The sequence below is a fragment of the Vombatus ursinus genome, unplaced genomic scaffold (genome assembly GCF_900497805.2).
Source record: "Vombatus ursinus unplaced genomic scaffold, bare-nosed wombat genome assembly UNPS02014167.1, whole genome shotgun sequence".
Taxonomy (NCBI): domain Eukaryota; kingdom Metazoa; phylum Chordata; class Mammalia; order Diprotodontia; family Vombatidae; genus Vombatus; species Vombatus ursinus.
The window spans coordinates 2,040,643-2,054,627 of NW_020953945.1; the positions used below are offsets into that span (position 1 = coordinate 2,040,643).

Sequence of the window (13,985 nt, forward strand, 5' to 3'; positions counted from 1 at the left end):
TGTGTGAAACTGGGTGTGGGTGTGAGTGTATGGGTCTGGGTGAGACTAAGTGTGTGGGTGTGGGTGTGTGTGAGTGTCTGTGTGTGTGTGCATGCACGAGGATGTGAGTGTGTGAAACTGGGTGTCGGTGTGAGTGTGTGGGTCTGGGTGAGACTATAAGTGTGGGTGTGAATGTGAGACTGTAGGTGTGAGCATGAGAGACTGCGTGTGGGTCTGGGTGAGACTGTAAGTGTGTGTGTGAGAGTGTGTGTGTGTGTGTGTGTGTGCATGCATGCACGGCAACACAGATGTGAATGTATGAAACTATGGGTGTGGGTGTGAGAATAGGACTGTGGGTGTGACCATGGGTGTGTGGGTCTGGGTGAGACTGTGTGTGTGTGAGTGTGTGTGTGCATGCACGAGGATGTGAGTGTGTGACACTGTGAGTGTGTGGGTCTGGGTGAGACTGTAAGTGTGTATGTGTGTATGTGTGTGTGCGCATGCACGAGGAAGTGAGTGTGTGAAACTGTGGGTGTGGGTGTGAGTGTGGGTCTGGGTGAGACTGTAAGTGTGGGTGTGAGTGTGAGACCGTGGGTGTGGGTGTGTCTGTCTGTGTGTTTCACATGGACGTGCTTGGGGCCACGCTCTTGTAGAAGGAAGCAGACGGGCCGCTGAGTCGTGGCGGTCACCGCTTCTCATTTCAGAGGACCCCCAGCACACACATTAATTCAGCACATCCCCAGTGCCAGGCTCGCCCTCGAGGGGGGCCCTCAGGGTGGCTGCTCGTGCTGACGGCCTCACACAGCTTTGCTGGCCCGAGCTGGCAGTGGGGCCTGCTGGGAAGAGCTCCGGGGCTTTGGGGCTCTGCTGCCTGTCCCCTTTGTGACCTCGGGAAGCCCTGTCCTTCTGGACCTGTGTGTGTGACGTGCAGAAGCTGCCTCAGAGGCTGGCCAGTGGCACCCTCCTCACCTAACAGATGAGGAAACCAAGGCCAGAGGAAGCTGTGCAGACAGTGTTCCTACCATGGCCTCAGGAGATACTTTTTTTTTTTTTTTAAAGGCAATTGGGGTTAAGTGACTTGCCCAGGGTCACACAGCTAGTAAGTGTCAAGTGTTTGGTCTGAGGCCAGATTTGAACTCAGGTCCTCCTGACTTCAGGGCCGGTGCTCTATCCACTGTGCCACCTAGCTGCCCTAGGAGACACTTGTTTACAGATGACATAACATTGCTGCATAGACTGAAGAGCTTCGTGCTCAGCTGGTGTCTGCAGCAGGTTTTGAACCCGGCTCTGCTGACCCCAGGGCCAGCCTTCTCTCCGTGTGTACTCCCTGGGGCTCCTGGCCGCTGGTCCCTGTGTCCGGGCCTTTCCCATTGCCCTGTACGCCTTGCGATTCGTGGACAGCCGGGGCTGAGGCCTGGCCCCAGCCCCCATCTCGACCTAGGCAGAAAGGGGGAGGGGGCGAGGCGACACAATGGGCCCCCGCTCCACCTTGGGATCGGTCGGATTTGTAAGTGACCTTTCCCACCACTGGGTAGAGGCAGCCCCTGCCCACAGGCCTTCCCAGCTGCTTGTGCACGGATTCATTCTGGGCAAGGTGGCTTCTATGGAAGGCTGTGGCTCTCCTGTCTGCTGAGTGTGTGTGACACGAAAGCCATCTGTCTCTTCTGGGGATGCCCAGCACTCGGTGCTACCAGCACAGTGGTCACTCTCTTTAGGAACAGGAAATGGAAGCAGATGGAATGCTTAGTGGGAAACGGGCTCTGAAAGCGAGGCCCGAGGCTCCCGGCCTTTCTGCCCTTCTGCTAGCACTGGGGCCTGAGTGGCCGTGGACCCTGCCCCGCAGGGACGAGGCCAGCCGGGATCCCCCCATCCTACCGTAGCTGCCACCGTGGCTACCCTGATGCCCCTGCATTCTGCTGGGCCCATGGTCCCTGCCACTCAGGGCCACGGGAGCTTGGGCTCGGGCTGGGTATCCCTACGCTCCTAAGAAGCCTGTTGAGGCCATGTGAATTTGTAAAATGATGCTGTCTCCATCGGGTAGAATGCAGCTGTCGGCATGAAGCCATCAGGGTCAACCCTTCCTTGAGCTCTGCTGCCCTCCTGGCTGACCCCCCAGGCAGGTAAAAGGTGCTGCCCCAGTGAGGGGCACCCGTGGACATGCAGAGCTGTGTCATAGGGCTCGCTCCCTTCGCTGGACACAGGGCTCTGCTCTGGGCTCCCCTGGCCCCGTGTTCTCTGCCCTTCCCTGAGCAGAGCTGGACCCAGCTTCCGTAGTCCAGAGCAAGCCGCACAGTGCTGGACCAGGGATGAGCGCGTGGGAGGCACATGGGAGGAAACTGGGGTTGGCCGGGCCTCCGTGCAGAACCTTGATACAGAAGCCCTGCCCCAGTCAGTCACGGCGCCTCATCTGTCCTTGGGGCTCGGAGACCTTAGGAAGAGGCAGGGAGTGACACCCTGTGACTGGCGGGAGGCTTCCACCAGCCCTGCCACCAGGGGACAGCGGAGAGCAGGCCGGGCCTACACCCTCATCTCATGGGATAGAAGGATACCAGGTTCCTCTTTTCCAGTTGGCGTTGAGCTCTGGGGATGTGGACATGAGTGTGCACAGCAGCGTGCTGTAGAACCAGGAACACTGGAACCCTGAGGAACTGGGTTTGAATCCTGGCCGTATAATTTATTAGCCAGGTGGCCTCCTACTAGTCGTCGCACCAAGGCCTTGGGCCTCGGTCTCCCTGTTTGTCAGAGCTGCTCCCTACGAACCACCAGAGAGCTTTGGGTTTGGACCAGCTCCCCCAGAGCTCATTCCCCTGGGACCCGGCCAGCCAGGACCAGAATGGCGGAGGGCGCTGGTGGTGCCGTCTCATTGTCCTCTTTCCTCGTTCACGTGCCCACGCCAGCTATGCCCACGACCCTTGCAGTGACACTTTGTGAAGCTCCAGTGGAGACTGATGAAACAGCCTGTGCCCAAACATCTGTAAATGCCCCCCCCCAGGTGGAGTGTTCTCTCCACCAGGTAGGGTATCAGGGCTGTCCTGGAAGTGGGGTCTGGGAGCCCCTGAGCCCAGGAGCAGGCAGGCAGGAGTCTTGGAAGGCACCATTGAGGTGACCGAAGGCTTTCATTAAATGCTTGGAAGTTTGGGGTGGGGGGGGGGAACCAGGGTCTTCCTTGGCTTCCTGGGGGTACAGGGATGACTTCTGTGCCATTGAGGAGTGTGAGCCTTGACAGACAAGTTTGCCAGCTGGAAGGGTCTGCCAGGCCTGGCCCTTGTCTGTCTTGACCCAAGACTAGCCCAAATGTGTAGAGAATCCTCCCCAGACCACTGGTTATGAGGTGAAGGGTGGGGATTGAGGTCACAGTGGTCTCCTGAGGCCCTCAGGGAGGGAATGCCCAGTGACGACATCCTGGTTCTTTGGTGGAAGTCATCAATTAGGGGCCCGGCACTGGTGAGCTCTCAAGGAAGGCTGCTCCCCTGAGCCGATTCTGTTTGTCTTCTGTCCAGAAGGCCTCTTTCTGATGCCCAGAGGTGCATCTCTGAATCCTTGTAAGCATCCCCGTGCCTCCTGGGTGTGCTGACGTCCAGGCGCACAAGTCTGACCCTGGAGCTGTTCTTATCGGTCCTGGCTCACCTGGGGGCACCTGGACCCAGAAAACTCTGGCAGCCGTGGCCTTGAGAGTTGGGGAAGTGATGGAGTTGAGGCCTCTGCACTAACTCGGGCGTAAATAACCCTGGCGATGAAAACGCAGCCAGCCGCCCAGCCGCAAATAACGGCCTGTTGATTGCATCCCTGGTGTGTGGGTCTTGCAGGTTCTAATTTAAGGCTTCCTGACTGTTGGCTGAGGTGACTCAGATGGTCCTCCTGCAGGAGGCTCTCTCTGGGAGACCTTTGTCAGGGCTGGGGGGCTGGGGCTGGTGCTCAAAAAAGCCGCCCGAAGATGATGGGGCTAGCCCAGGCTCCCTGCAGCTCACCCTCGTCCTGGTGTCTTGCAACCTAGGTGGACAAACTGGACGCTTCTGAGAGCCTGAGGAAAGGGGAGGAGCAGGGCGTGGAGGCCACGCCCATCGTGTTCGGTAGGTGTGGCTGAGGACGGAGGGATGGCGTGATGAGGCTTCCCTGGCACAGAGGCACCCCTAATTTTAGAAGGCAGTTGGAATGCTCGCTTTGTGTGCCACAGTCCCGGGTGCTTCTGGGCGCTCCGGGATGAGGACAAGGGGTGGGCGGTGGTGGTCGGGGCCTGAATGCAGAGGAAGGGAGAAGCAAGTGAGCTCACTGCCAGGCTGGCGGCCTGATGCCCAGCACAGCCTGCCTCGTAGTTGTGACTAATGCTTCCCTGAAGGGCCTGCCCAGAGACCCTGTCAGGCGGCGTCAGGCCTGATCCCCGTCTCTCCTGGCTGGCCCGCAGCTTCCCCTTCCCGGACCCTTGGGCTCTGCCCAGGACGTGCTAACCCATGCCGTAGCAGGCAAGTGTGTGCACGGAGCATGTGACTGGGGGCTGCCAGCGTGCTGGGGGGGGCGAGTGTGTACAAGTGTCAATTAAATGTGAATCTGATTTTTTTAGATTTTGATGGGCATGAGTGATACACAGGTGATTCGGCTAAGTAAGTGCCACATTCCCAGCACCAGCTGTGACTGCCAGAAGCAGCTCTTGTCCCAGGACAGCTGGGGCTTGGCAGGCATCCCCTCTGCCCCTAGCTTCCAAGCACCAGCTTTCACAGTGGCTTAACATGTCCATGGAGACTAGGCCGGTTTGGCAGGAGAGCCTCCTGTGCCACGCTGCCAGCCACATGCCACGGCTGGTGGGGGCTCCTCCAGAGCCTACGGGCTGGACAGAAACCCCCCTCCCCCCAGGACTGCCAAAGCCACCCTTGGGAGACGTTCCCATGCCCTGGCCAGGCCTGACAGCCGGGTGCCCTGGGTGCCCTCTAACCCTTCACCGTCTTCTCTTCCAGGCCAGCAGCTGATGCTGACGGCAGGCCCCACTTCCGGACCTTCTCAAACCAATTTTTCCTATGGATATACAGCTCCAGGATTCACCCAGGCGCCTGTTTACAGTTTCAACATGTAAAAGGTGCTCCTGGGGGCTTCTCGGAGGCATGTCCAGAGATCCCAGAGGTACCACGGGCTCCTCCTGAGCCTCAGGACGCTCTCCAAAGGACCCTGGTGCTTATTTATTTTGCTGATGTTCTTTAGGCTCCAGCTCTGAGCAGGGACCATTCCCCAGGTGTCGGACTTTTGCTGCGCTGCCTGTCCCTGACTTGCAGGGACCTCACCAACATAGCCATAGTGAGAAGACCAGCAGCCCCTTTTCCCCTGGGAGGTGGGGGGGCCTGCTGAGGTGGCACACCCAACTGATGGGCTCAGAATTCATCTCTGTCCTTTCCTGGGGATTTGGGAAACTCACTGCCTTATCTGCCTTCTCGGCTTTTGGTTGTTTTGTGTGAATGCCTGGGGGTGCCAGGCCTAGGCTGAAAGAAGGCCCGGAGGCAGCCCCGGGGGGCCGTCATGGAATTTTTCTTGGGTAGGCGTGTCATGGAGGGGGCAGTCGAGAAGAGCCCAGCTGCTTGTGGGAGGCTGCAGCCATGTCTATGGCGCAGGCCTTGGGGGCCCTGGCACCCTGCGTGCCCACAGGCTGCCTCTGCTCTGGGTTACCGTGACAGTCAAGCGCCAACAGGGTTGTTCCTGTGTGCCCCTCTCCAAACAACCATACACCGTTAACATTGGCTGTCCTGGAAATAGAGGAGTGTATAATTTATGGTTATGAATCTTGTGCTAATCATGAGTATTAAAGCCCATTATAACTAAGCCAGATGGTGCCGCTGCCCCTCGCTTCCTTCTGCTGCCCGACGCCTCCCTTGGGAGGCTGTGAGGGTGGACCTGGCTATGCCGCTGCCCAGGCGGGGCCCCCAGGCCATCACCAGGCTCTTGGCAGGGCCTGCCGGAGGCTGCTTGTCAGGTCCTAGAAGGGTGGGGAGCTGCCTCGGGAGGAGGAGGTCTGCCACTGAAGTCCGTCCTAGCCCAGAGAAGCGGAGCTGCCCCGTCCAGCGTCCCATTGGCTGCACGATGACATTGTGGCATCAGCTGCTCCCCGTCTTCTCGTCCCCTTGCCCCCACCCCGAGATGTCCCCTGGGACGACTGTACTGTTTGTCCGGGGAAGCAAATGCCAACCCCAGTGTCTTAGGCGTGTAGTGGTGGCTGTGTTGGTCCAGTGCTCTGAACAGGCTAATGGGGTTTGAGCATGCGTGTAGGACGCCTGCGGTGGGGCCCAGTGGGGCCGCTGGCTGGCTCCTGCAGGGATCCCGGGGGCCCCCGAGCGGGCACAGAATCAGTCGGGGGATGGGAGGGCCCTCCAGGACGCCATCCCACAAATGGCCCTTGTGTGGGGGCCGAGACGAGATCCCAGCCAGACCCACAGGACCAAGCCCTGGGTGTGGAGGTCGGGCTTGAGGCAACTTGCTTCCCTCTCTGGGCCTCTCTGCTTCATCTATGTGAGTTCCAAGACTACATCCTGTGATCATCAGTGCATGGGAGAGGGGGGCAAACCAAATGGTCTTTGGGAGAAATCCAGGAGGGCTTCCTGGGAGGTACGGCTTATTAGTGGGAATCGAACAGACCAAGAATAGAGGGGGAGGGCATTGGAAGTGTAGCCAAGTGTCAGAGTGTCTAACAGGAGTGGGAACGTTCTGGGCTGTCCAGAGAGACATCCATGGGGACTGAAATGAGCCCCTGGGTCTGTCAGGGAGACAAGCCGAGGTTCCCTTGAAGAGAAGCTGCTAGTGGGGGATGGCCTGCTCCTGGCCTTCGATGCTGGATCATCGACAGAAGCAGCTGACCGAAATCCAAGGCTTGGCAGGCCCGGGGCAAGGAAGGGTGGCTCAGGAAGCCAGCGAGGGACGCCGTGCTCACCAGCTGGTCTGCAAGGCCGGGCTGGCTTTGTGGCACCTCCTCCACCCTCTCCCCCTGCTGTCCTCTGACTCCACTTGTAACATTGCCAGAAAATGCCTCGCTCCCATCGGTTTCCATGGCGTTTAATTTTTTCTTTTCCTTTTTTTTTTTTTAAAGCTCATTTGCCTAAGAGCTTGAACAAAAAAAAATCCTGTGTTCAGAACTTTGTTCCAAAGAACAAAGTGCCTTCTCATCCCTGGCCTGATGTGATCCTCAGACAGGAAGGTGGCAGGGTTTGGGTGGTTCTATTTTCTAGACAGGAGAATTTACTCGGAAGGTCACTGGTCCCACAGGAAGGCACAGCTGAACCCTGGACTCCTTCTGGCATTTCCACTGCGCCCCCATTCCAGAGACCCCCAGGCTGCCTGCTGGAGTTCAGAGAGGTTCTTGGGACCCTTGAGGGTGTCCAGGGTGGCCCAGGTCACAGGCTCCGGGCTTCCAGATCTCTCTCCCAGCCGGACCCAGAGCCCAGACTAGCCAACCAGATGCACTCTGGGAGAGCTGGTTTGAGTGGCCCCAGCTGCAATGATGCGCTTATGTTAGGCCCCTTTTGGCTCCAAATCTTGAGAAGGACCTTGGGCCTTTGAGAGGCGTCCACTTAAGACAGAACAGGTAGAGACTTTGCACCTTCATTTCTCCTTCTCCATCCTCTCCTCCCTGCCCAGAGAGCCATCCCTCAGTAATGAAGAAAACAGAGAAAGTTCTGCAAGAGCGGCCGACCTGGCCTGAAGAAGTGCGATAGGAAAGTAGCCAGCTGCGCAGTCCCCCACCTGTGCCGAGGAGGCGGGGAGAGCCTTTGGCTGCTGCTACTGTTTGGAGGGATGGATTCTTGGTCATTTCCAATATCCCACGAGAGACTTAGTTCTCACACTCTCTGGGTCTCACCGGATCTCATCTGGGCATCAGCAGAAACTCCTCAGCCTGAGGGCAGCCAGCCTCAGGAGCCCTGTTTCCTGTTAGCCAAACTGGTCAAGCTCTCTGGGGCTGGGAAAGCTGCCTGCCAGGCAGAGAGAGGCCCAGTGGTCCCAGAGAGTGTAGATGCTGCTGGGAGTCTGGCGGCCAGGCCCACCTGCCTGCCATGAGCTTGTGCCCCTGGGGGCCATGGGAACACACTGACCCCATCTGACCCCTCCAGGGTTCCTTTTTGTGGCCTCTGGGAGAAGCCCCCAGCCCCTTCGACTTGAGAAGCAACATAACCTCAGGCAGAGAGCGCTGTGTGCTGTGTTCAAATCCTGCCTGTCGCTACTTGCTGCCTGGGAGCCTCAGAAAACAGAACATTCAGTTCCTTTCAGCTCCTTTGAATCCCACACAAACACGAAAAGCCCAGCCAAGATCAGGGCTCGCTTGCCCTTAGGAAAAGATTGTTCCACGTCTTGCATAAGAGAAAGGACAGCCCATCTGACCTTTGTCTGAGTGGAGAGAGCCAGTAGGAGAAGGGATGGGGGCGGGAGCAGCCAGGAAGGCCCCCAGCCTAGTGTGGTGCAGTCCACCCTGGTGTGAGCATTCAGCAGCCTGAAGGGTGAACAGTCTCAGCTCAGTGCCAGGCATGGCATGTGCCCAAATGCCCAAATGATGACTGGGCGACCCTCACCCTCCTCCACCTGACAAATGAGGTTGGACCTAGGGGTCCCTGGCACCCCTGTGGGCTACAAGGCCTGCTTCAGTAGACAGTGCAGGGGGCTAAAAGTACCCCTTCCTGCCTCTGCCCTGATAAGACAGCATGGGAAAAGGGGACTGATAGCCCAGCACTCATTTTACAAATTAGAAAACTGAGCTTCAGAGAGGACAAGTTACTTACCCAAGGTCACACAACTCTTCTGGAGAGTGTACCCCATGGTGACCCAGACTTTAACTCTGGTAAATTTGGTGTGCCCCCCATTCGGGAATCTGGCCAAACTCTTAATGGTGGCTCTTGAGGCTTTAGGTCAGAGCTCTGGATCCCCTCTCTCCCAGCCACCAGCTTCAAAGGCCCGGGTTCAAGATTTGACCTCCGATTCTTCTGATCTGATCTGATCTATTAGTTTTTGGCAGGTGATTCTTCTGTGACAACTCTGAACCTCAGTTTCCTTGGCAGTAGAAACAAAACAAAAATGAGGGTGTTAGGCCTGCTTCAAACTAGATTCTGTGATCCTGAAAGGTGGATTGAATTGACTTGTACTGGGAGGAGGCTAGAGGGGTTGGGTGGGCCCTGACTGGTCGGTGAGTTAGGTGTGAAAATGCAGTGATCCCTTACACACACACACACACACACACACACACACGCAGCGGGCCCCTTGCCAGGAGAGTTGGACCCTTTTTTCAGACCATAGAATTCAATTCTCCTGAGATATAGCAGGGAGGATGGGCCTCAGGCAAGCTTCAACCCAAGGTCTCGCAAGGAATATTTGTTCTCTTCTCCTTGGGTGTGACTGCTTTTGGTGTTAACAAACAAACCACTGGACCTTAACATCTCTATAGCACTTTACATATATTATCTCCTTTGATCTTTACAACCCTCAGGTGAAGTAGGTGCTATTGTTACCGCCATTTTATAGATCAAGAAACTGAGAGGGGAAGTAGGTTTTGACTATGGTCACACAGTTCTAAGTGTGTGAGGCAGAATTCAGACTTAAGTCTTCCTAACCCCAAGTCCCAGGTGCTCCCTCCCTGGGCACTGGGTGGGCTCAAGAGGAGTCACGTGGTCTGGAGGAACAATAAATGGGACTCGATCCCAGCCCCCCGGGTGAGCCTGGGCTTTGCTCTAAGCAGTGGGTGGGGACACAGACAGAAAACAGCCCCTGTCCTCTGAGAGTAGACATTGTCTTTGTAGAGAAACAAGTAAACTTACACCAGCTGTGAATACAATGTATGTCCTAAGTAGATACAATGTAATCGTCTGAGAGGGCCCCAGATGCTAGATCCAGATAGGCCTCGAGTAGGAGGTGGCATCTAAGCTGAATTTTAATAGAGGCTGAGGGTTCTCAGAGGAGAGGAAGGAGGGCATTCGAGGCAGAGGGGACAGCCTGTGCAAAGGCACAGGTATAAGTAGCAAATAGGCCTGCAGGGCTGGAACTGAGGTGCATGGGCCTTCTGCTGCAGGATTGTGAAAGGTTTTAAATGCTAACAAGAAGAGTCTGTATTTAATCCTAGGAATAATAGGAAGCCCCTGTACCTTTTTGACCTCGGGTGACACGGTCAGACCTGGACTTTAGTAGCCACGCAAGCAGTGGATTGGAGGGCAGAGAGACTAGAGACGCTGGGGATACGTGAGGCCAAGGGAAGATGATCAGGCTGGAGGCCAAGAGGTCCAGCTGGGGAGCAGGCTGTGTGCAGCTGGGAGGTGTGATGGTTCCATGCACGGAACCTTAGCTCCCTGGGAAGATGGGACTGCCTCTCTGGAGCTCAGAGGTCTGGGTTGGGGTGGGCCATGTTGATTGCAGCCTCACTACATTCGATATTATCACATGATAAGACCCTGGGAGCAGGAGGCCCCCAGCTTGCCTAAGGAGGGTTCTGATCCACCCTGGTCAGAGATGCAGTATCTCCCGGGCTGAGCAGAATGGATCAGAAGCTGAAAGTAGCCCTCCACAGCCAGCCTGGGCAAGATGGGGAGAGCCGGCCTTTAAAAAAGGAGGGGAAGAAAAGGTGCTTGGGTTCTCTTCAAGCAATTAAAAGACAGTCAGCTGAAAGACAGCTTGGCCCTCGAAGGCGGGGTCCAGAATCGGTGGAAGATGCAGAGGGAGATGTAGAGCTGGGATAAGGAAGCCCTGAATGGGCGCCATCCCAAAGGGGAGTGAGGAGGTAGGAAGTCCCTCGTTTGTCAGGTGTGGGGAAATCCTTGGGAATTTTGGTTCAGGTACATTATGGACTTGGGATGTTCCTCCCATTGTCAGGGACCTCTGGGATTCTGGGACACAGAAGGGAGGCCTTGGTGAGAACACAGCAGAACTCCAGCTGGAGGGAGGGAGTCCGAGGTAGATAAACAGCCAGAGGAGGGACAGCGTAGGGATCTGGGCAGAAAGGAGGAGCCTGTTGAGGGGAGAGGACTGAGAGGTGCAGAGCAAAAGAAAGGTGAAAGTCTTTGCAAATGGAGCCTAGCAAAGGCCTGGACTGGATGAGTCACAGGGCTGGGGAAGGAAGTCAGAGACTGATGTGATGAGTCTAGAAAGGGGATCACCCCCACGTGCCTAGATCATGGCACATCCCCCCCCCCCAACCTTCCCCTGTCTGCCTCTTCCTTCCCCTCCTTGCTCATCCCCCCCCCGCTGATCTTCGAAGTCCACCCCCCCCCCCCGGCGACCCCAGGCCCAAAGGAAAGGCCCTTATAACAGAGAGCTCGGAGGGGGTTTAGAACAGAGACTAGCAGAGCCAGAGAAAACAGAATGGAAAGAATTCTACGATTGTGTAGTCAAGGCCCAGATGAGACAGGCGGAGAAGCTGAGGCCCACGGAGGGAAAGGCTTGTCAGTTACACAGATGCCAGTACGTGGCAGACCTATCCCTCACACCCTGATCTTCTGTCTCTTCCTGGGGGCGTGGCGGCACACACACGGGAGGGGGGCCGCGGGGAGCTGCCTTCAGCCTGGGGGGCGGGGAGGAACAGCAGATGAGAACCACACAGCGCCGGGCCCCAGCGGCAGCACCCTCCCTCCCGCAATCAGCCTGGGTCCGCGCAGCGCCGGGGGGATCCTCGCTTCTCGCTCCGCTCCGGGGCCAGCGGGCTTGGGGGAGGGAGGCTGGGGGGGGAGGGAGGCTGGGGGGGGAGTGGCCAGGCGTGGGGGCGGGCCTCGGACCCGGGCCCCGGAGGGCGGGACGGGGAGGAGCCTGGGTCAGGCGGCGGGGCGGAGCCGGAGCCGTCCGACCTCAGGCGGGGGGCGGGAGGGGGTGGGGCGAGGCCCTGACGCCCAGGCCACGCCCCCTGCCCCCCAGAACCCGCCGCCGCCGCCGCCGCCGCCGCCACCGCTCCTGGTCGGTCCGGTCGGCCCGTCCGCCTGCCGCGGGCCCCGAGAGCACTGAACGCCGAGCCAGCGCGGACCTCCCTCCGTGATCATGACCATGGCCCCCGCCCCAGCGCCAGGCCGCTCGCTGGCCGCCGCCGCCGCCCCAGCCGGCAAAGCCAAGCTCACGCACCCCGGGAAGGCCATCCTGGCAGGTGAGCACGCCGCCAGCCCCCTGCCTCCGGGCCTGAGGACTCGTCGCCCCTTCCACCCGGGGGGGCGGAGCTGGGGCGCGGAGGAAGGTGTTCCCCCCCCAACCCTCGTCACCAGCGAAGCGGGGGCCTCCTTCCCCCGGGACTCTGCCCTGCCTCGCCTCGTCCTGGGGGACCGGGGCCTCCCCGGGGTGGGGGAGGGTCTGTAGGATTGCATGGGGACGGGGCTTTGTTTGCTTCTCCGGTCAGGTGCAGGTGCCCGTGCTGGTGCTCTGGGGGTGCCCCGTGCCTCTCAGGATGCTGGTGCAAGGGGTGGGAGGTCCAGAAGCTTTCGATTCCGATCCTGGGTCTGCCACTTGTTCCTCGAGTAAAGGACTTGCCCTCTCCAGGCCTCAGTTTCCTTCCCTGTAAAACAAAGGGGCTGGACCTGAAGAATGAGGAGGAGGAGCAGGGTCCGGGGGAAGGAGGCTTAGTTGGAGAGTCAGAGCACCTGGCCGCAAAGCCCATTTCTGAATTATCTTTACCACCAGTGTAAGCCTTGGTCCAGCGCTTTCCCTTCCCCAAGCCTCAGTTTCCTTATCTGTAAAATGAAGAGAGTGGCCTTGGAGATCTGAGCCCCAGAGATCATGTGACTAATTGGATGGTCTTTCTGTTGGGTGCCTTTCATTCATCCCTAACCTCTTCCTCACTGAAATTCTAGAAGCATTGTGGGGAGGGAGGGAGGAGCTTGGCTTGGAACCTGGGGCCCTGGGTTCCTTCTGAAGGCCGCATGCTGGGCCTCTGGTCCGTGCCCCAACATGGTCCAGGCTCATGCGCTTACGGGGCAAAGTCCTGGCTGAGGTGTTCCCTCCTCTCCCCTCCCTCCAAGGGATCCAGGCCAGGCTCTAGGTGAGGTGGGAAACTGAGGCAGTCCAGTCTGGAAGTGGACTCCAGGTTCCAGAGACCGTCTCTGTCCCACAGTGTGTCAGCCCTGGGGCTAAGCAGAGCAGACGGGGAGTCCAAAGTCGTGGATTTAAGGAGTGGGGAGGGGGGCTCTCAGTGAAGGCCAGAGACTGGGCAGGTGTGGAGTGGTTAAGAGTTCTGGCTTTTAATCAGTGCTCCGTCTCTTTCTGCCCGCTGGGCCCTGGGCCAGTCCCGTGTCTCCTCTGGGCCTCAGTTTCCCCCTCTGTAGAATGAGAGGGTTGGATCTTTGAAATCTCTGGCGCTGAAGTCAGGATCCGAGGGGTGGCTCTGGGCCGGCTGAGTCACGTCTCCCCGGTCGGGGTTGGGGGAGTGGCATGGAAGATTCCCAGTAGGAGGGGGTGTGTCCCCAGGGATCAGGGCCTAAGCCCACTCACACTCTGTCCAGTGCTGTCCACTAAGCTTGAGAGGGGAGGGAGTTTGTATGCGCCATCCAGAGCTGGTAGAGGCCCTTTTGTTAGAAAGGTAGGTAGAGGGAGTCCCTGCTGGCTGGGCTGGGCTGTCTGGCCCCACCCCGCCGAGGGGGAGGGGGCTTCCCCTGCGTCCCTTACGGTCACTTAAGGATCTGAGTGTGGATTGAAACCCAGCCCTGGGATTTCCAATCCAAAGGTCTTTCCTTTGACCCCCGCCTCCTGTCCATGGCTGAGCCTCGCCCCCCTCCCCAGCCTGGAGTGGCACTGCTTGGGGCCTCCCCCAACCCTTGTGTTTCCCCTGCCCCAGGTGGTTTGGCCGGAGGCATCGAGATCTGCATTACCTTCCCCACTGAATATGTGAAGACTCAACTGCAGCTGGATGAGAAAGCCAACCCCCCTCGCTACCGGGGCATCGGTGAGGGCACCTGGGCAAGGAGCTGGGCACGAGGAGGGTGCCAGTGTAGGGAGCTGGACTCTGGGGTGTGAGGGGGCATCTGGGCATGAGGAGGGTGCCAGTGTAGGGAGCTGGACTCTGGGGTGTGAGGGGGCATCTGGGCATGAGG

The 13,985-nt window shown here is 58.4% G+C and overlaps 2 protein-coding genes across 3 annotated transcripts in view; both read left to right on the forward strand.

Moving 5' to 3' along the window:
* Positions 1 to 5,787, forward strand: part of CLTCL1 (clathrin heavy chain like 1) — an 88,781-nt gene extending 82,994 nt beyond the window's left edge. Inside the window, exons 31-33 of one of the 2 annotated variants that reach the window (XM_027859395.1) lie at positions 3,974 to 4,049; positions 4,538 to 4,577; positions 4,929 to 5,021. In XM_027859395.1, the coding sequence (XP_027715196.1) occupies positions 3,974 to 4,049; positions 4,538 to 4,557 (96 nt within the window). In that variant the 3' untranslated portion in view covers positions 4,558 to 4,577; positions 4,929 to 5,021. Of the gene's footprint in view, positions 1 to 3,973; positions 4,050 to 4,537; positions 4,578 to 4,928 lie in introns of both variants that reach the window. The other variant, XM_027859394.1, reaches the window with a different exon arrangement.
* A 6,147-nt stretch (positions 5,788 to 11,934) lies between these two features.
* The window catches only part of SLC25A1 (solute carrier family 25 member 1), an 8,258-nt gene continuing 6,207 nt past the window's right edge, over positions 11,935 to 13,985 (forward strand). Inside the window, exons 1-2 of the mRNA XM_027859432.1 lie at positions 11,935 to 12,052; positions 13,730 to 13,837. Of these exons, the coding sequence (XP_027715233.1) occupies positions 11,950 to 12,052; positions 13,730 to 13,837 (211 nt within the window). The 5' untranslated portion in view covers positions 11,935 to 11,949. The remainder of the gene's footprint in view (positions 12,053 to 13,729; positions 13,838 to 13,985) is intronic.